Source organism: Cylas formicarius, unplaced genomic scaffold (genome assembly GCF_029955315.1).
Source record: "Cylas formicarius isolate icCylForm1 unplaced genomic scaffold, icCylForm1.1 PGA_scaffold_4__25_contigs__length_36172078, whole genome shotgun sequence".
Classification (NCBI taxonomy): Eukaryota; Metazoa; Arthropoda; class Insecta; order Coleoptera; family Brentidae; genus Cylas; species Cylas formicarius.
The window spans coordinates 16,396,049-16,418,082 of NW_026844334.1; the positions used below are offsets into that span (position 1 = coordinate 16,396,049).

At 34.2% G+C, this 22,034-nt stretch overlaps 2 protein-coding genes across 2 annotated transcripts in view; one reads left to right on the forward strand and one right to left on the reverse strand.

Annotated features, from left to right (window-relative positions):
• Nucleotides 1-1,577: 1,577 nt before the first annotated feature.
• LOC132700286 (angiotensin-converting enzyme) overlaps nt 1,578-22,034 on the forward strand; it is a 47,914-nt gene continuing 27,457 nt past the window's right edge. The window contains exons 1-8 of the mRNA XM_060667466.1: nt 1,578-2,020; nt 7,333-7,494; nt 7,546-7,786; nt 8,677-8,966; nt 12,496-12,665; nt 15,127-15,251; nt 15,877-16,120; nt 16,180-16,278. Of these exons, the coding sequence (XP_060523449.1) occupies nt 1,628-2,020; nt 7,333-7,494; nt 7,546-7,786; nt 8,677-8,966; nt 12,496-12,665; nt 15,127-15,251; nt 15,877-16,120; nt 16,180-16,278 (1,724 nt within the window). The 5' untranslated portion in view covers nt 1,578-1,627. The remainder of the gene's footprint in view (nt 2,021-7,332; nt 7,495-7,545; nt 7,787-8,676; nt 8,967-12,495; nt 12,666-15,126; nt 15,252-15,876; nt 16,121-16,179; nt 16,279-22,034) is intronic.
• Nucleotides 16,311-18,567, reverse strand: LOC132700287 (uncharacterized). Its single transcript, XM_060667467.1, has 2 exons — nt 18,525-18,567; nt 16,311-17,518 (listed from the first exon to the last, which is right to left on the reverse strand). The coding sequence occupies exons 1-2, from the start codon at nt 18,534-18,536 to the stop codon at nt 16,403-16,405; spliced, it is 1,128 nt and encodes a 375-aa protein (XP_060523450.1). The 5' UTR covers nt 18,537-18,567; the 3' UTR covers nt 16,311-16,402.

Below are 22,034 nucleotides of genomic sequence, written 5' to 3' on the forward strand. Positions count from 1 at the left end.
GACCAGCAAAAAAACCTACAAGAACTTATGTCGCAATTTGTGTTTAAATCATCTCAAGAACAATGAATTGTTTATCTGGGTTATAATAGATTTACAAAGCCATTAAAGTTTATTTGAAAAACAAACTCTTCTTACGCAATTAGGGCTTCACCTTTAAGTTTCGCATCTACTCACCAATAACCAAATATTTTTGGCCTCCAAGAGATCAATCACAGCAGAATATGAAGTAACGCGGTACATTATTTTTGAAATGGAATGAAAAAAAAAAAGAAATTTTTAATTATATTTAATTAACATATTTCATGAATTAAGTCAATAATATTTATGTATGTTCGTTTTTTATAGGTTGCTATGCTGCAAAAAAAAGTTATAAACAAAGTAAATAAAGGATTTGAATTTACTTCAATTATCAATAATGCCAGTTAGTTGTTTGTACATGTACTTTTTGCCCCTCAACAAACTGCATAACGTCTTGCATTTCAATATAACTACAACGGCCGTTTTGGTAAATCCAGATGTTTCATGTCTGGTAATTAACAATAAAATCTTTTCTCAAGCAATGAACATTCTGTGAATTTTCGTTTTCAATATAAAGACTTTATAAAAATTATTTCTTTATTAATTTCCAAAGCACTTCACCAACTTCTGTCAATTTATAGAATAATAAGAAATACCTATTAGCATAGTTATATGAAAAAACTGAATATTTTTAAACCCCCCTGCGCCATTTTTTTAAACCATAAAGACCAAATCTTATTTCTCCTTTTTTTTTATATTATGCAATAGTTTTGGTTCGTTTTGGTTAGTTAATCACTTGAACTTGATCATATTTATTTTATACAAGATGTATGAGATAAACTCTGCGACTTCTCTACCACACTTACAACGCCTTATATACATTGAACATTGTATTTCTAGTTTGCTTTTAATAAAGTGTAGAATAAAACTAAAAACTAATATAGCTGCGTTTCCTTAGATTGAAATGTTTGTTAATGGAAATATATGCTTTCTTTATTTGAACACTCATTAGAGTCAATTATGCAACAAGTTTTATAAACGAGACTTTCTTTCCATTAGTTTTTGAGTACACTTTAGCAAAACAGCCCCGAAACATTCACTCAGTGCCTTGTCACATGTCCATCAAAACTCACAAACTTCAAAATACCATCAGTGTTAGTGCGCTTTAAGGTGACAATAACCACACGCCTGAGCAGGGCATAAATTCTAGCGATGGAAAAAGGAAATATATTAGTATTTACCTTCCCACTACCTTCTAGTAAATAAGTAAAGTAAAATATTCCTGATGTTTGATCTTGATTTTAAAGGTTTAGTTCAATAGAAGCAAGATCAATTTGTGCCAAAATTTTCAAATACTCAGGCACCATGTAATAACAATATATTAACAGTTAACTAAATCGAATTAATTTAGTAAAAATCTTTTTTATTACGAGTTGAACTTTGACATGACGCACGCCATAAACCATTAACTTAGTCGTCCTCACGCCAAAGAAAATGAATTTTCTCCCACCGGTTCGCACGATTCCCACGTGCGTGTGTTTGTGTGCTACTCCCGACGACAACAATAGTTTAGTTTGCATACGAACACCCACACAGAACACAAAACATCATGTGCGATATCGGCTCCAGCAGGAAATTTGTCGTATTCCTGCTGTTATGTTGTCTCGCGCGGTACGTGAAGTGCGTTCCCCAACTGGACCTGCCCCCGTACCAGTCTAACGCGCAGAATTACCCCAGCCGGCCTAGCTTCACCCCTAATCCTGATTACAGCATAAATCCCAATCCCAACTATAGAACCGACTCGGGTTATCCTAGGGAACCCTCAGGACAACGGCCACAAGACGATAGATTCAACGAGAATGAGATCGTTAAGAGATACGGGGGAGATGTTAGAAGGTTATTGCAGGAATTGGACCTCCAAGCATCTCAGCAGTGCACGAATAATGTGGCTGCGCAGTGGAATTTTGAGACCAACGTGAATCAGGCTACGCAACTTGAAGCAGTAAGTCACTATCAATTGGAAACCGTTTCATAATTGCTAGTATAACAACGGGAACAGAAATTTAATAAATATAACATAAATAAAATTCTTCTAAAAAATCACAACTTAAAAGCAGTACATATTTGTAACACCACGTCACAGAAAACACGTAACACCTCGTGTTAAATCGGTCTTCTTTTTTTTAGTGCTTTGTATTTCTATACTATATACTAAACATATGTTACTAGCTACAAGTATTAAGAAAACAAAACAATAAACGAACAAAAAAATGAAGCCAGAATTTCTAAAGCACAATCGTCTTTAAAGAATTATATTGAATCGAGCTCATGAATATGTTTGCACTTTTTGCAAAATTATATAGTCTTGTATGACCACAAAACGTCAAAACTGTATTATTTGACTTGATACATATAATAAATAGAAGTGGACATATGACAGTGCCCTGCGGGATACCCAAATGAATCGCTCAAAATATTCCTCGCCTACATCTGATGCGATCTATCCTACAAGTAGCTCCGAAACACCTCCAACGCTGCGCCCGCTATGGTGCTCATTAATCCTAGTAGTTTTATAGAAGAAACGAGTATATTTCCTTATTTATTTTTTCTATGCTTTATATATCGATATTGTACAACAATGCGTTCCTTTTTTACAATTCATTAGGAACCTCCTTTTTTATATTTGAACAACTAAATTTATATCAAATTGTCCGAAAACCGTGTAAATGATTTCGCTTGCACATAACTATCTCAGTGAGAGTAAATAAATATAAACATCGATTGTTTAAAAAGAGAAAAACTGTAACAATGCAGCAAGTAATGGCGAGAAGAAAGGTAAGTTCTCATAGCTTTGGGAACTTCCTGCATATTGTATTCGCTCCAACTGTAAACTAGACCAGTGAGCTAACTTACAGGAGATTTGCGGCATTCGATCAAATAATTAATCAACAAATTATTGAACACTCCTCTAGACGAAAATTACATAGTATCTGATGTCGGCGGATGACCACGACATGTCCAGCGAACTGGTGAATCAGTTATTATTAAATAGAACCGTACAGGTACAATTAGATGACAAATATAGTGATTCCGACTAATTGAATCATTTAATTTTACATCGCCGACAACTGCAGAAAAACACCCGCAGCTTGTAGGGTGGAAACAATGCAATTTTAATTGGTTTTGCGCAAGTCTATGGGAACGGCCCTGGTCCAGTCCCGAATGATAAACGTTTGACTGTTTGTAGATGACCAAGGTCATATTAAATTAAAAGTGTTGTTTGTTTTTTAACATAAATACTAATGTAGAATTGTCATAATATGTTTGCTTAGCCTTCTCAACTGGAGTCCGTGTCTTCTTTTTCAGATTCACAATTGAAGGGGCAACGGTAGTCTTTTACAGTATTTATAGACTTCTCAGAAATCTGGAAATGCTGTCGAAATCTGGTCAATTTTGGAGGTTAAGTAAAAGCTTTCGATTTTAATAGTAAAAGTCAATAATTTTTCAATTTTAGCATTAAAATCACACTGGTTTTGGTAATATATAAACGTTTTATTGTAATAAAATTTAAAAGTTTACAAAATTGCTTATACTCATATCATTTAGAGTGCAATAAAATTAATATTTTCTTTGATTGATAGTGAATTTGTTATAATTTTGGTAGAATTGTAATTCAATCTCATATCCAGACCTTATTTAGCCCATAATTCTGAACTAATGGATTTTTAACCATTTCTGTAAAACTCCATTCTTTATATTTAATCTAAATTTATCTTTAATTTAATTCATTGAGTCCGAGGAACTATCCAAAGTCCCTATGAAAGAGGTACTGTAGTTCCTCGAGAGTACAGGGCTCTTCTAGAGGAGGGCTGAAGCATAATGGGGCCATCATAGACCGAAAGGTCTGAATGCAGCGCCCTGGATAGGGACGCACCGCAGATAGAATAGAAAAATAGGAAATAGATTTTTCTCCTCTGGCATTTGCCTACTTATTAGTTTCGGCAATTGATAGGGAGTGTTCTAGTAGCTTTACTACAGACTTATTAATAACGATGTTATCTGCATAAGTGCGTTAAGAATTGTCAATTATATTATTTCAATAGCAATTACAAACATACTTGCACATAGTTGAAATCGAATTGCAAGATGTCCGTACCCAAACAAGTAGGACAACACGGTTGATAAGGCTTATCGGACCTACACAGAATTGCAGGCGTATTTTAACGCAATATAGGTACCTACCTCATTTATTTTACAGTTGCGTTTCCTAATATAAATAAATTAGCCTAAAACTTTCGTTTTTACTTTTGGGTGTTTCGATTTCCTACATTGTTAAAACTCAATTAAATACAATTGTATTAGCAAACTCGTCTGTAATGTGGACGGTGAAAAAACGAACAAGTTCAAGGTATTTTTTATTCGGTGTATTATTAATATAACCTTTGCTATAATCAGTAACCATTGTTAGATAAACCGAAATATTTAATCATGAAATTACATGTGTCGCTTATGATTCTTGGACGTGGGAATGGTGAGATCATTTGGAAATTTTTATTAATTTGAGTTTTGTACAATCCCAAACATCACTTTGTTATACGTAAATAGCATTTCAGTTATACTGGAGTAAAAATATGTACATAACTGTTGCAGTATTTACTTTTTTATTTATTACCCAGTATTTCACAATAAATGCGAAAGACCTACGGGAGCGATTCCTTATTTAAAATAAAGGGTAGGTTGTTAGCTAAACGTTGGGGCAAAAGCCAACCATTAGGCAGATATCGTTTTAAAAATATCTTAAAAACGGACATAGATAGAACAATAAAATATTACGGGAGTATTGTTATTATAAACTTAATATTATTATAAAATTATATAAAAACACACTTTTGCATATATCTTTAAAATGAGTGGAAGGGGAATGTATTAGACTGCTCATATCATGCTTCCTAACTAAATTAAAGGAAAAACTTATGCAATGATAAATGAAAGGTGTAAGTTTTATAAAAAAAAATTGCAAGAGAAGATGGTATGTTGTCCTTTTAATTTAGTTCATAAGAAGGAAAAAAATAGAGGTAGTCAATCCCTTATAATAGTAATACTTTCTTAAAATTTTATTTGCTCTACCTATTTCCCATATAATATTTCTAATTATAATATAAATAAGAGCAATATTTTCCGCCATATTCTTAGGACAATGTTTGGCTTTTTAATTAGGGTTTATTTAACAATCTAACCGTTATTTTATTTTAAACAAGGAATCACCCCCTTAAATTTTTGGTATTTGTTTTGTAACAACCTGTAAGAATTATTTGGTTGTATATGATAATTGTTGGGGCTGCATATACCATAGTTGAAAGGCAGATATAACATAAACCGAAATATTAGAGAGGTGCAGATTCTTCGACGTATAGATGCTGCAAGTGGAAGATTTTAAATATTTTTATCCCAGACTTTAATTTGGCTAGCTCACGCACAAACATCAAATCTGACGTTGGACTTCAAAGCTCTAGAATTTTCTTATTACATCCGTCGATTTTGATATTAACATAAAATCAATTACGGCGGACACTTTTGGTATCGTTTTTTTAAAATTTCAATTAAAAAATAACAATGAGACGATGTATTAAAACAATAATCCATCAATGGCGTACACGCCCATAAATAAAAGCTTCCCAGAAACGTTGCCCAATGGACGCAACGAAGGTGCAGCATCTGTGTGATTTTATTATGCAAATGGTTTTCTATATCATATTTTCTGTGTTTTTGTTGTTGTTTTGATGATTCGGATTCCCGGGAATTCTTTGACGGTAAAATAACAGTTTGCGTAATGAATTAATTAAACAATAATATAAGCAAACAGTGATATATTGGTGGAAGGTATAAACTAATCTATTAATTTATGGGCAAGTAAGCAATTTATTAACATTCGCATAAACGCTAGCTATTTAGCTGACAGGTCACTATATCGGACACACCAAATTCTTTCTTATATTCCTAAGTTTTCAAAGTTAACACAAAGTTGTTTAACCGATATTCAAACTGAATATATAAAGTTCACCCGCGTCAGTATCGTCGTTCATCTATGCCTAACAATATGATTCATAAAATGAGTTTGTAAGATGTTGCGAAAATCATGAATTTCAGATCTTAAAATGGGGCACATCCATTTTTTATAATCGAATTCTTTTCCAATGCTTCTAAATTTGCTGTCGTCAGGTACGCTGGACATATTAGCTTTTGTCACAATTTCTTTTACCGTTGCATCCATTTGATATACCTAAGTTTATGAGTTCTCAGAAAAATGATACCAAACTAATTTTGGCAAACAATTTTATACACCACTAGCCCCACCACTGGATTTTCACGGATTTTTAAAATTTTATTTTTAATTCGTTGAAAATTTTACGGAGGGTCTATAAAAAAAAAATAATTACATTATTAGTTAATTAAATTGCAAGTTTGTAGTGTAACAATCAGATTCGTGTTAAGATAGCATCTTTTCCGCAGTTAGCTTTAGACACTTAATAGAAGAGCGCAATCTTCAGGAAATAACAACGAAAGGAAAGTTTACATGATAAATGACAATAAATAAATATCGAAGTTACATCCACAATTATCAATTCGCCTCCAAATGAGGTCAAGCTTTTTAGTTGATAATTGTTAATTTTAAATTAATTTTCGTTATAAACCCAGGCTATATTTATTTTAAAACCAAATCAAATTGTTCGTGACTTTTTACTGCAGCTTTCTGACGTAAACAGTCAAAAATACGAAATCATTCTCGCATGTGTTGATGCGGTTCGCAGAATGAAGTGTAATAATATTTTGCAAACTAAAATGCGCGAGGAAAAAAGCTTTTGCATTAGTACAATTCATTGATATAAAATTTTTAATATTCCGCCATGCACATCTCGAATAAAAAAAGCATAATTGCATCGGCAAGGTCAAAAATCAAGTACACGGTCTCAAAATAGTATGACGAACTGTTAAACTTGCCTTTTTATGGGGCAGGTGCAGAGCAATAAAATCCATTACAACTCAAGAAAACAAACTACATAATTCTATGTAATCACCGATATGAAGGTTCAAGTACGATGATTGATATTAAATTAATAATAGCCATGTTATTACCTACATGCACCGAACTACATTGTTGTCGGACCTTGATTTTTGGATTAATTTGCTGCTTTGAACACACAACAGATTTTGCAAATATTCTCGTGGCCCAACCAAAGAGCTTGATTTTATTGTAGTTATTTATTATTTCGAAACTAAATCCATTCTAATGCTAACCAAATGCATTGGTTTCAGTTAAACTCCCAACAGGCTTATTCAGAGTTCCAACACGAGCTATGGGACTTGCTGAATCACGTAGGTAACGTCAATGGTATCCCGGATCCCACCACCTACAGACAGATCCGTTATTATTCTGTAGTCGGACCGGCAGCGTTATCTCCAGATCAGTTGGATAGGGTTGGTTAGATACTCAAATTAGTTACATAGGCTATTTTCGTCTTCTTTCAGTACAACAGATTGATCAATGACATGCTCGCTATCTACAACACTGCTTCCATTTGCGAATACAAAGATCATTTCCAATGCGGCTTAAAACTCAAGCCCGATCTCACCAAGATCATGGCCAAAAGTAGGAATTGGGATGAGCTCCAACACGTTTGGTCAGAATGGAGGCGCAGTACTGGAATGAAGATTAAGGAAACCTACGAACAAATGGTTCACGTATCGGATACTGCAGCTAAACTAAACAGTAAGAAATTGTTTAATGAGAGTATTCCTAAATTCACTCCAAATTTTGTAAACTCTTTAATAGCAGCAATTATAATTATGTAAATATCTGACAAAGATATAATTGCCATTTTGTTAATTTAAGGACGATATAATATTACACAAAAAGTAAACATTAAATTCAAATAAATAGCGTTAAAAAGCAAAATCAATTGATCTCAAAATAAATATAATACAAGTTATATAATGTTTGGCAAAATAACTTGGGCGAGAGACAAATTCTTTGTGTGAAAATATTGGGACATTTGTTATGTCATTTTTTCATTTTCGAGCTCGGTTTCTACAGGAATTTTTTTTTGGTATTGTCAATTAAAATAAACAAAATTATAATAAATAATAAATAATGTACGTATGGTACTCAAAAAACTACAATTGGTTTCAGAAGTAACCAAGAGAGACAAAATTAGGGAAATTAAGAAGTTTATTAAACGAAATAAATTTTGAGACCGTAGGCGTATATCTAACAAAATTGGGGCTAATAGGATAGAGAATAACCCTTTTTTCTGTCGTTTGTATTTACAAAATTTACATGAAAAGTGTGGCCTAACCAATTTTACGTACAATTTTTTTTAACAAAATATGCGAAAAACTGTATTACGTAAACAGTTCGAATTTGAAAGTTTCAATATTTTCATAAACAGGTTTGTACTTATTTTAGACCTACATTGTATGTTATACTTTAAATATTAATAATAACAAATGATATGTGTGACTGGAACCACATATTTCAAGGTGGTTGTTACACTAAATTTTTATATGAACAATCCTCAAATAACTTTTTCCACTTTTATTTATGAATTGATATTTAAAGATATAATATAGAAAATAAATATGTAATTGTTTCAATTGTAGATTTTACGAGCACGGCAGACTATTGGAGCTTTCCGTTCGAATCTCCTGCTCTTGAATTGGACTTGCAAGATGCCTGGGAAGACATTAAACCCTTGTACGAACTGTTGCACGCCTACGTTCGCCGAAAATTACGTGAATACTACGGCCCGGAGAGGATAAACAGACAAGCGCCATTACCTTCACACATTTTGGGAAACATGTGGGCGCAGTCTTGGGGCAACATCTATGATATTACCCAGCCGTACCCGGGTGAGCACTTCTTGGATGTGACGCCGGAAATGATCAAACAGGTATACCATGACTAGAAATATTGTTTTACAACCGACCCCGGAATGAACTTTGCCTACTATTTATTATTCCAAAATCGCAACCCCTTATATAACACCCTGCCGAGCAGACCCTTACCCGTAACCATTCCAGGAACGTCCTAGGAATTTATCTACCTACACTAAGAAGCGGGATATAAGTATGTTTACATATACATGAAAAAATAGTAGAAGGTAACAATAAAGTGTCAGTCACTTAAAAAGTCGTCTCTGTCGCTAGTGTCGTCACCTAGTTTAATGATCAACTCCGCTACTAATCGATAAATATTTTCTTTTTTGATTACTACTTTTTTTTTCAAAGAAACTTCCACAGGCTACTGTAATACTTTTTACAAAACTTCTGGATTCCCCCTTGCTGACTCGAACTTGCTGATGTTTCGCCAATAATCCTGTTGGCTTCTTCAGAGCTTGACTGAAACTGACTCGCATTTTCCTCTGTACCTGCTTTTATATTGTTTGAGGGGGGCGGAGCTAAGTTAGGGGCATAAACACCATCTCGGATAAATGATTCCAATATTTATGACAGGTAGAGACCTGAGTCGCGGTTAAGATTGTTAGTTTGTTTATAGATTTCTATAGACTCTCGGATTTTTCGTTGGTAGAACTGATTACATGCAAGGGTTTTACTTTTATCGAATAAAATTTTATGTCCGGTTTCATGAGTTTGTTTGGCAACAACTGATGAGTTTATTTGTCTTAGTCGCTCTTTCCTGTTCTTTGAGTCTAGTTGATATTTTTTGTCCGGTCTCTCCAATGTATTCTTTGCCGCATATGCATGGAATGCTGTAAACTCCTGGCATCTCAAATGGAATTTTGTCTTTGAGAGATTTTTGGACAAGTGGTAAATCTAGTTTTGACGTTATACTTCTTTAAAACTTTTGATATGTGGTCAGTGATGTTTTGAATATAAGGAAGGACCACAGTGGCAAGTGTAGGAATGCTTTCGGCCTCATTGCTATTGAAAGGTCGTGGTGAAGTGTATCTTTTGATGGAACGCCTAATATCTTTAATGTAGAAATTATTAGAGAGAAGAGCAGAGGTAAGGTATTTTAATTCTGGGTTCAGTGACTCGGGCTGAGATAGTTTTACGGCTCTGTAAGCAAGAGAGTTAATAACCGATGATTTTTGGGCCATGCATGATCCGTCTGTATGCGTAGGATTTCTGTAAACACAATGACCCAATGTTAGGTCTGATTTTCTATTGATAAGAATATCTAAAAATGGAAGGTTTTTATTAGTTTCAAACTCAATGGTAAAACGTATGTTAGGGTGTATATAGTTTAAATGTCTAAGAAAATCTACAAGGATTTCTTGACCATGAGGCCAAATAACAAAAGTATCGTCGACGCAGCGTTTCCATAATTTTGGTATTAGAAGAAAGGTGTGGAGAGCTTTCTTCTCAAAGGCTTCCCTAGATATATTCGCGATGACTGGTGATAGTGGAGAACCCATAGATGTTCCCGACGTTTGTTTAAAAATTTGACCGTTATAAGAAAAATATGTTCCCAACAAGCATTTTTCAATTAAAGTGAGAAGGTTTGGTTCCAGATTCTCGGACTTTGATATATCTGAAATGATGTCGAGAGTTTCAGGAATAGGAACTTTGGTAAAGAGGGAGTCGAACCTAACTAGAATATCTTGTGTATCTAATGTAATGCTTTTTAATTGTTCAATGAAGTGGAAATAAGTACGAAACTGTCAGTTTTCCCTGTAAGGGGTTTTAATAAGGAAACTAGATATTTTGCTGGAGAATATGTTGGAGAACCAATGGTGCTGACAATAGGTCGAAGGCGTAATACGGGTTTGAATAAGGAAGCCAGATATTTTGCTAGAGAATATGTTGGAGAACTCATTTAGCTCCGCCCCCCTCAAACAATATATAAGCAGGTACAGAGTAAAATACGAGTCAGTTTCAGTCAAGCTATGAAGAAGCCAACAGGATGATTGGCGAAACGTGAGCATGTTCGACTCAGCAAAAACCGAAGCAGGAGGAATCCAGAAGTTTTGTAAAAAGTATCTTTTATTACTGGATTTTCAGTTAGACCAGCTTTGTACTGATATTTTAGCTACCTCTTGTCGAATTAAGTCTTTATTAAAATGTTTTATTTTTAATAATTCCATAAGTTGTTTTTTAATGTGTCAAAATACAGAAATCTTTAATTTCTTCTTTATTTGAAGAAGTATTTGGAATTTTTCTAATTTGGACTGAATGATACGAGGCATTATCCAACACAATAGCAGTATTTGGCGATAGTTTTGGCAGTTTATTTTCAAACCAGCCCTCAAAGATATCCGAGGTCCTTTTTTCATGGTAATCCACACTTGAATCTTTGACGTTTTTGAAAGACAAAACTAAGGCATCTTCCACCCAGCGATTTTTGGACCCAGCATGAAGAATTATTATGCGTTTTCCATGTGAATGCGGCACATCTAGTACACACTTGTTATTGTTATCACACCATCCTTTATTTACTCTGTCGTGAGTGTCGAACCATGTTTCGCCTAAATACGCTATTGGCCTATTTTACTCTCGAAATTTTTTAAATGAATTTAATTCCATTAGCAGTTGACGTTTATTAATTGTTTGGAACTGAAAATCCATTTTCTCCAAAAAAGTACGTAACGACTCTTTGGTAGAACTAATGTTGAAGTCTGTCGGTGCTTTTTTATGCAGTTCTTCTAGGGTTGAAACACTATTCATAATATATGCCTAATTTGTTGTTGTGTTGCTCTTTAAAAACTCGCGAAGTACCAGCATGTGCTCTCACTTTTCTATCGACTATCCCTTTTGCAACAATTTTTATTATAGTTGACTTTAGGTTCGACTACCATTTCCACTTCGTCTTCAAATTCTGCGTTGTTTTCCACGTCTTCTTCTATCAGAGGACCATCTGCTACATTCCACGGTCTCCACATTTTAAAGTGTAAAAAACAGGAACCTTCAAAAAATGTTTAGTTGTAGAATTCTAATAAATATTTATCTGTATTCTCATGACTTGCGTTTATCTACTGCGACTGTGGTTGTTTACAAATCGGAGAAATATATAGAAAACACAAAAATACAAGAAGAAGAAGAAGAAGGTTGTTACTCAACAGGCCCACAAGACAAAAATGATTAATTTCAAATTTACCTGTAAGATAAATAGAGTGTAGGTACTTACCTTTACCCGTTGAACTATACAGTGAAAACAGCATCGCAGGGTCAAAGCTCGAGAATCGGGTATATAAATACGTACTTACTGAAAATACCCCGAAATTCCATTTGCGTTTCAAATAAAAATTTCAAGTTTCTACAAATATTCGTTACTGTCCATCTCAGGCAATAATGCAGAATAAACATCTGTTCGATCTGTTTTCCCACGAAGGTCTGCGGTTAAGATACTGTAAAATTCTTAAAACGTCAACGCAATAAAGGCACAATATTTTTTGGTTGTACAATAAGCAGTTGCAAGAAGGACCTTGGCTAAGCTTCAAGTTTACCTAATCGTTTTAGGGTTACACTCCGATTGACATGTTTAGATTGGCCGAAGATTTTTTCGTCTCCATGAATATGAGCGCCATGTCGTTGGATTTCTGGCAAGGGTCGATTTTTGAAGAGCCACCCGAAAGAGTGGTTTTGTGTCAGCCATCGGCTTGGGATTTTTGCAATCGGAGAGATTTCAGGTAATTTGGTACCTGTTCACCCAGTTTTTATGCATAACATAAACACATGTTGTGTTGCAAATTCACTCAGCTTAGTTATGTCATTTATTGTGAGGTTCTATTGAAACGATCATAGCAAATAGATGCTTAGGAAAAGACATCTCCTGTAGTTGATTTCAAAATACCTACAATAAAAGAAATAAACACAAATCAAAGGAAATGTTTGCAGTTGCTACCGTTTTTACCAAATCTGAAACTAAATAATAAAGAATAAATTTGTGAAAATGAATGCCAATACATAAAAACTGTCTCAGATTTCTGCTATTTCAGTTTTATATGTTTATATGATTCTTTAGCATATAATTCAAAACATCAGTGATGGTTCTACGGCCGAATTTAAAATTCATTTGTTGACAAAATGGCGGTACCGCTAAAGACCCTAAACCCAAAATTATTTTCACACAAATTGGCCTTTTAAAAACGTTAATTTAACTATTTTATTACTGCTGGGTTGTCTCGGAAAGAAACTAAATAAAAAATATTTTGATTTGTTTCTTTTTCGATCATTTTAAATGACAATTATAAAAAAACGCCTGTGTAACTTTTTATAGAACGAGAAGCCGTGAATTTAAAACAGTTACAGATCAATGGATTTTGTGCTACTAGTGTATTTTAAGGTTCATTTTAACCACGGTCAAAAACACCTTCTAATAGTTTTTGTTGTTTACCGATAGGTTGTGTGCCATGTGAATGAATAGCTTGAGCTGCATGTTGGTCTGTTTAGGATTTCTGTCATCTGAGTCACCTAAGATTTGGGTTCTTTTTGTTTTTATACGAATGAAAAGTATCGAATTTTGAACAATCAAATAATAAGGAGCCAGAATTGTATTAAATACTGTAGCAGTGAGCACTTCTTAGTTTGTTTTTACGTTTGTTCTGAATATAAGAATTATTTAAAATCGCGACTAAAGCAAGGATTACTTTTTAATTAAATCGATTGACTATTTATAAATATTATTATTACGTTAATTCTGTAAGAACAAGAAACCCCAATTGATCTTGAATTATATTAAAATTTGCTGCCCCAAGACCTTAAAAATCACCTGCGTCTCGAATTTGAGAATTAAAAAAAAAGAATTGTATCAATTTTTAACATATTTTTAGAAAACAAGGCATACATAAATAACTCAAGAGTAAAAAAAGTTGTATTTTTATTTACTTATTCAAAATAAAAAATTCAACATCTCTTTGGCAATAACATTTGATAAATATCTACATAAATATGAGCGATCAGGTATCTAATGAATATAACAAAGTTTCGTCAATATCTTCATTAGAAACCATCCTATTACTTTAATCATTGATGTTAATGTAATTCAAATTCAAAACACTTCAAATTAACGTAAAACGGGGTCCATAAAACAGAAGCGGTGCCACGAAGAAATTTGAATAAAGACTGATAACCGACAATGGTGATATTTCAACCAAACCCAACCACCAAGTTTGTCGATCAATTGTTTCTATTAATTTCAAAAAATCAATTCCCAATAAACAGTCTAATTGAATTCGTTGATAAAATAGTTTAAACCTCTTTTGATTCGAGGTTGGAACGAACGTATTTGGGTAAAGAATTTAGCTTGGAGGATTTATTACCGCGCTTTCGAACGATCTCGCTTTTAACTGGACACACAAGCCGAGAGTGAAACCATCAATACGGACGTAATCTAAGTAAAAGGAAATAGGTATCTTTTATTATAAATAGCAGCACATGTTCCGCGGAATAATAATGCGCAATTACAACACGAAGGATAATTATTACCGGACATTGGCGTAACACAATTATCTCTAGGTAAATAGGAACCGAAAGACACAACGGCACGGGTAACTATCGATTACGTAAAATTTTGAGAACTAACGGCGCAGAAAGTAAAGAAACACCAGTAAAACTAAATAGGCAAACGTAGAAATCAAATGTCATATAGTTTTGTAATAAATCACCTCGTGCAGAAGATGGCTTTTTGATTCTTTTTTTAATCCATTGTTCTATAGACTTAGATGATTTGTTTTATTTGTAAATATGTTTTTCATTCATTCATTCATCAATTTCATATTTTTATACTTTGATTTTTTTATCAATGTTTAATAGTTGCTATGAAAATGAGATGCAAATAAAATATAAATGGCGATAAAAGCTATCTTAACAATTTTTAATTTTCGCACACTGCGTAAGTTATCAAGAAAGATGTTGTAGGCGTTTTTGTCTTGCCTCATGTTACATATCTTTGCAAAATTTTAGAGCTTATTGTTGCAATTGTTGTGAAAAAACTATTGATTAGGAATGTCAGAAAAACTTGTACGGCACTGAATGCATTAAATTACCATAATAGTCGAGTTTCAAAATTCAGGAAGTGAAGCATTTTACAGTGCCGTTAAGCTTTTCTCATTGGAAGAGAAAGTTTGAAACCATATTTATGTTTTTCAGGATCAAAATGTGTGCCCGTGTGAATATGAAAGATCTTATAACTGCGCACCACGAAATGGCCCACATCCACTACTTTATGGGATATAAGAATCAGCCTAAGGTTTTCAGAGACGGTGCCAATCCTGGTGAGTATTCTCGAGCACCATCACATTCAAGTGGGTAAAAAAGAGAATTCGGGGAAACATTGTAAAGTAAGAACAGTTGAAATAAAGCAATTAATTATTTTCGCCTAATTTTCTTATTATTCATATTCAATCAAAAGTGAGAGACTGTTGACGGGAAAAATGAAAATCACATTTACATTATAATGTAAGACAAAAACCAATTTATTTAATTTAAAAGTTTTATTAAAATTGCCAATTTACTGTTGGTCTTAGTTTGAAGATCGATAAATCATAATAGATGGAACGGAATGTAACAGGGTTATTACAGCAGGAAAGATGCGTGATGTTCGACCATTTTAAAATAAATTGCATAATCTGTTACGCATAACTTGTTTACTGTTCATCCTGGAGGTGTATCCATGATATAAGAAGCTTTGTAGTGTATCGACAGCAAAATGTGAAAGTATTATTTTTAAAAGCATAAAATATCAGATACCACAAGGGCAAGCGATTTCCATTTTAATGTTCGTTGTCTAATCGACTGTTGAAGTCTCTAAATTACTTAAGTGTTTTCTGTTCGTTGTGTTAATTTTCACCACAAACAACAATAAACAGATCAACTTTAGAGCTACGTTATTTTTTACAGCGTTCCACGAAGCTATAGGAGAAGCTATAAGTCTATCAGTGGGCACTCCAACCCATTTGCAAGCGTTGGGCCTCCTACAGACGTCCATCGAGGACTCTGCCGTGGACATTAACTTCCTTTACTCCATGGCTTTGGAGAAAGTCGTTTTCCTACCATTCGCCTACGTAATGGACAAATGGAGGTACGACGTATTTAGTGGAAAGATTGGAAAGGAAGAGTACAATTGCCACTGGCACTTACTCAGGTAATTTTGTGGGGGCTTTGATTATTTTTATTTTATTTGGACGTGTTTCTTGGATATAGAGAAGAGTACCAGGGAATCAAGCCGCCAGTACTCCGCTCCGAAAGAGATTTCGACCCAGGTTCAAAATATCACATCCCAGCTAATATTCCATATTTACGGTAAGTCGAAACTTAAACAAACAAAACCGCAGTAGAAAAAATATTTTAATGACTAACAAAAACATCACAATACAAAAATATAAATAATACTGATAAAATTAAGTGAGATGAGGATCTAATCTAATCACTTATGGTAGTCATGTCCTTCGCCGTAACCGCCGGCATATTCATGTCCACCCCCGTATCCGCCTCCGTATTCCTCACCTCCCCCAAAGTGGTGGTGCTCTTTGATCGGTACTGCTATAGGTACTTTTACTGGTACATGTACCGGTTTCTCTATTTCTACTGGAACTTTCTTTTCTATTTCGTAAGGCACTGGGTTGAAAATGGGAACCTTTACGGGATATGGTACCGGTTTTTCGACAGGTACCGGAATGTTTTTCTCAACCGGATATGGTGCAGGTACTGGTACTTTAACTGGATAGGGTTGTGGTTTTTCTACTGGGTAAGGTACCGGGCGGTCTACCGGAACTTTTACGGGGACAGGTACTGGTTTGAAAACGGGATAGGGTATTTTCTTTTCAACGTGTACAGGTACTGGCTTTGGAATGTGTACTGGGTACGGTACATCTACGTGCACCTTTACGGGGTAAGGAACAATTTTTTCTACTGGATACGGTTTTGGAACGTGTACAGGTACTTTTACTGGATAGGGTACTTCCTTTTCTACGGGATAGGGCGCCGGAACTAGTACTTTATAGGGTACGTGTACCACTTTCTCTACCGGATAGGGTTGCGGAACTAAAACTTTTACCGGGTACGGTTTGTCAACGTGGACTTTGACAGGAACATGTTCCAATTTTTCGACTGGGTAGGGTTTGTGGATGGGAACCGGCACCTTAACGGGTACTTTGACCGGATACGGGACATGTTTCTCAACTGGGTAGGGATGAGGAACCGGCACCTTCACGGGATATGGAACTTTCTTCTCTACGGGTACCGGTACTTCCTTGGTGACCGGGTATGGCTGCGGTACCTTCTTAATCACCGTTACGGTTTTCTCGTGATGCTCGCCGAGGTCGAAATGACCGCCTCCGTAATCGTCAGCACCACCCCCACCCCCATAATCGCCTCCGCCGCCGCTAAACCCGTCGCCGCCGCCGTATCCAAGCTCCAATCCTCTTTTGTCCTGTTTCTTCTCAACTGAGGAGGAATCTGCAGATTTGTCGTCGGCGGCTTTTGAATCGGATTTTTCTTCAGCGCTCGCCAGCAGCAGTAGCGTGCATAGCACCGAAGCACCCTAAAAAAACCATTCCAATCGGTGACGTAGTAGATATGTACCTCACATGGTTCGTGAAAACGTTGGGATAAATGATGTACGATTGAAGTGCATTTTCACAAATAAAAACTATTTGATGCAAAAGTTTTGTGGGCGTTATGAACTGGAGACATCGCATTTACATTCTTACTTGGCAAAAATATTGATGTATTTAAAATTGAAATTTCTTCACTCATGTTTATCATCTTTAAGATATTCTGTATAGACTGGAGTGTTTAATATACTAATGTCTGAAAAAGAAAGGTATTGCATACTATACTTTTTCTCTGAAGTTTTTGAATACATTTTTGCAAACCCAGAAATACAATGATTGAGTAACTTGCGGCTGCGCGAAGGGTCTCATTGTTGCTTACAGTTCGGTATTTTAAAATAATTTTATAAAAAAAAATAAAAGAAAACAAATGTTCAGCCTCATATTATGTTCTCATTAAAATATAGTTGTCTAATAAATGTACAAGAAAAAAAAAGTTCTGCATGACTATGCATATCAAGTTGAAAAATTTGAAAATTTTGAAACACAAAAAAAGAAATAAATGTTTTTTTTTTGACGAACAAACTATGTCAAAATTGCAATGGAAAGTAAAAATGTCTATCGAAATTGTTAATATTTTCCAAATAATTATGCAAAAATTCGGTAGCTTTTTAAAACATTACTTAGTTAAAAAAAACTATTTTTTCTGAATAATTGAATCAATCCTAAAACAATAGTATCAATTTTCTCGTTTATTTGTTAAGCGGACCACGAATCGATTTCATTTTCCGACTGCTCATCGCGTTCTGGTTTCCGCATCGCGAGTTTTTACAACACGCGGGCGGCAAAAAAAACTGAAAATCACCCGGAAAAGAAACTCGACACAAGCACTTTGTTCCCCATGCGCCGTCAGTTAGCCATTTTCACTTTCGTCAACACTCGCGGAAGCAAATATAGTGCGGGCGCGCTTACCATCTGCCACCGTCGCTTACTTACCAGGATCTTCATCGCGGTTACGTGTACAAACGAATGACGGCCCAAAGCCCGAATGAATGCGAATCAAGATGGACTCCCTATATTTATAGGGGGAGGTCGGTGCTTTCGCCTGTCAAACCTCCCACCTGGACTCGGTCCATGTAAACCCCCTGTATACGCACCTCTTTGAAAGCGTTTCCATGTCGAGTTCAACATTCGTATTACGGGGTGTTTGGAAAGTGATTCGCTAACCATCATTTTTTAAAAGGTTGCGGTTCATCAGGATAATTACTATTGCTTTTGATGTAACCGGAGAGTTAAGTTACTTACCCAGCAAAGAGCGATGCACGATTTAACTACGTGTTATTGGCTAACGATATGACTGTGATGGAAGATCTGTATCAAGGTATGTTGGTCTTGTTGTGCATAACAATGGCATCTAGTAGGCAGGTTTTTTTGAAATATTCCGTCATTCATGCTTTAGAGGTTTGTTTGTAGATATTTATCAGCTTACACACAATTTCAATAAAATTTTGGTACAAGGAAAAATATAACAAAAATAATAAATATAATAAAAATTATAAATAATAAAATTTAAAATAAAATGTAGCCGTGGCAAACATAGTAAACAAGGACAGAACACATTCCAAACAATATTTATAACACTTATTCCAGCAATTCAATAATACATTCAAAAATTCTATCAAATGCACAATGAATTTCAAAAATTTGTACGTGTATTTGTTCAGTCTAAAGCAACTTAACTTACTAGTTATGGCTAAGTTCGTATTAATATTTAAATTAAATATTGAAATTAGAATTACCAAATTAAGTTAATTTTATTCATGAGTCAATAAAAATCTTAATCTTTGTATATTCTCTATTTTGCCAATATATTGGAGGGCGTTATATATTCCATACATTCTAGATATTTAGTATCTTTGTCTGTGATTAACAAAGTAGAATGATACTTTCAAATTGAACTTAAAGCATTGAGAACTTCAATTCTTATCAAAATTATTCATAGTATCATCATGTTTATCAATTTTTATCGACTCCAAAATAATTTTTTTCTGTTAATCTATAAAAAAAATCTATAAAGAATTCATTTCGGACATTTCCGGTACTTTAGTCACAGACTTGAGAGCGATTTTAACGTTTGTCAATTCCGATGTTGACGTTCCACATTCTTCAATATATTTATTCGTGCTATTTTGCAAAAATATATCCAAAAAATTATAGTCGCAGAAAAATTATAATATGAAACATGTTGATACACACGCTTCGTTGCTCTCCTGTAGTACCAAATCAAGCTCGTGACTAAAATGTCGTTTACCTAATTTGTTGTATAAATATAGTATTAAAAAATCCTTTCTAAATTTAATATTTAATTAAAATTTAGAAGTGTATTATATATTCTCCGAATTTGGCATATGGCTATGTTGCAGTCATTTAACTCACAAAATCGTCACAAAACTACCCTTACTTATAGCCAGTTTAGATGAAATTCATGATGAAGCTCCGTATGATGTAATTGTCTTAAAGAGAAAAAAGTTATTTAAAAAAAAATCCAAGAAGCAAGACTCATTCGGACCCAGCATGTCTATAGGAGCTTTTTATGTTACTTTTGGCTCCACTCCCCATTAGCTTCCACAGTCTCTCATTCGATCCTCATTAGAGAGACTAAATCTAATCTCATCTCCGTGAAGTGAGTCAGCTTTTTAGTAAATACAACCGCCACTTCGTTGCTATATGTACATAATACAACATAAATATTAATTGTAAAGCTGTTTTTAAGTTAGTATTTTCTGATAGCTAATCTTCAAATAAACCATAAAGAGCGTGTTTAAATTTTTAGAATATTAAAAACGACTTCAAGTGGGTGCCAGTTTTGCTCAAAACAAGACACAACTATAAGACCTTATTACAGACATTTCATTTCTTGAATTTCTTCAATGAAGCAAACTTCGAACTGAGATTTTTATAACGGGACTTTCGCTTAATTCTTCATGAAATCAAAAATCGTCCGAATTTTGCCTTGTTCTTATTGGTTAATGTTGACGACATCTTTACATAATTTTTAAATGTAACATTTATTTATTAGGTTTTGCAAAACTGTTAGTAGTAAGTAGTAGTAAGTAGTAAACAATAAAGTAGTAGTAAAGTAGTAAACAATAAATAAAAAAAAAGTTTTAACATCTTGTATTTAAAATTCGCGATTCGAAATTGGGCAATTCACACTATGCTATAATTTTGCCTCGGAGATCGTCTCATCTAGTTTAAGATTTTTTTTTTAAATATACGTAGGTTTAGCGGTTGCATAACACGAAGTTTTTCAGTTCGTTTTCGCAGCCAGATTGGAACGAAAATACAAAGAATTCGTTAATGGTATTGAGCAAACGCCAATTAAATGCGGCGCACTTTCGATTTTTTTACGGTACTTCCTACATATATGAAACTTAATAATATAATTGTGCGTTTGATGAAATACGCGCTTTTTACACTGCTCGTCATAACCTTTCACCGTCTGATTTATAATATCTTAATCTAATTCTGCCCAACTTTTGGATCTTGTTATTGCATTTTAGATGATGCCTGGAAAAAATAAAAATGCCTTTTTTGATATGTAAAGTATTTACTAATATTTTATTTAATTATAGAAATGCTTAGTGAAGGCAAATAAAAAATAATTGCAACCGCCGGCGATTAACAAAGACAAGAAGGGATACTCTGTTTTCGAGACGACCTAGTCTTTTTTTATCTGTCGGATACGCATTACAGCTTTTAATAGTTGTCTTTAACTCCCAAGAAGTGGGGAATAATAGGGAGGGTTGCGAGTGCCGGCTAAAAATGACTTTTAAATTTTGTAGAAGAAATAAATAATTTTTTTCGTAGCTAGAAATACGTATTCAAGAAAATTACTACAGCAACGCAGTTTTTTATTCATAAGAAGCGTGTGTGAAAACCAAAAAAATCAGAACTAGATGCAGCTTGACGTATGGAATTTCCAAAATCCACCGCAAAACGTCTAGTAGTTCCAGGGTATCACTCCAAATTGAATTGAACAAGTTTAAAAAATGTCGATAATTTTGTGAAACAACGTCAATGCTTTACGCTTAGTACGAGCTTTTGCGGGTACGCAGTAACTAAGACACTTTTGTGAAATTTTCGGCAGAGGTCGATTAATGTAGAAACTTCGGGTCGATATTTCCTTTCAAAGTCTCGGATAAAACATTTTTATACGGAATGATTATGAAGTGAACTGAACGTTCAAGTCGATACATTTTGCATTTCGGAAAAAATTATTTTTAAAATTAATTCACAATTTATAAAAATGAATTTTTGTATTTAGTGGAATTACTTGGTTTTTCGGAATGCGCAATATGCAAATTGTTGACATACTCGATTGAAAGTATTCCGAATATTTAACGAAGTAGATAATTTTTTCCTGACCTAGTTTAGCGCAATTTGTTTCACACCTATAAGTTGTATTCAAAACAATCACAATTCAAATAAAACACTTGGTCTGGA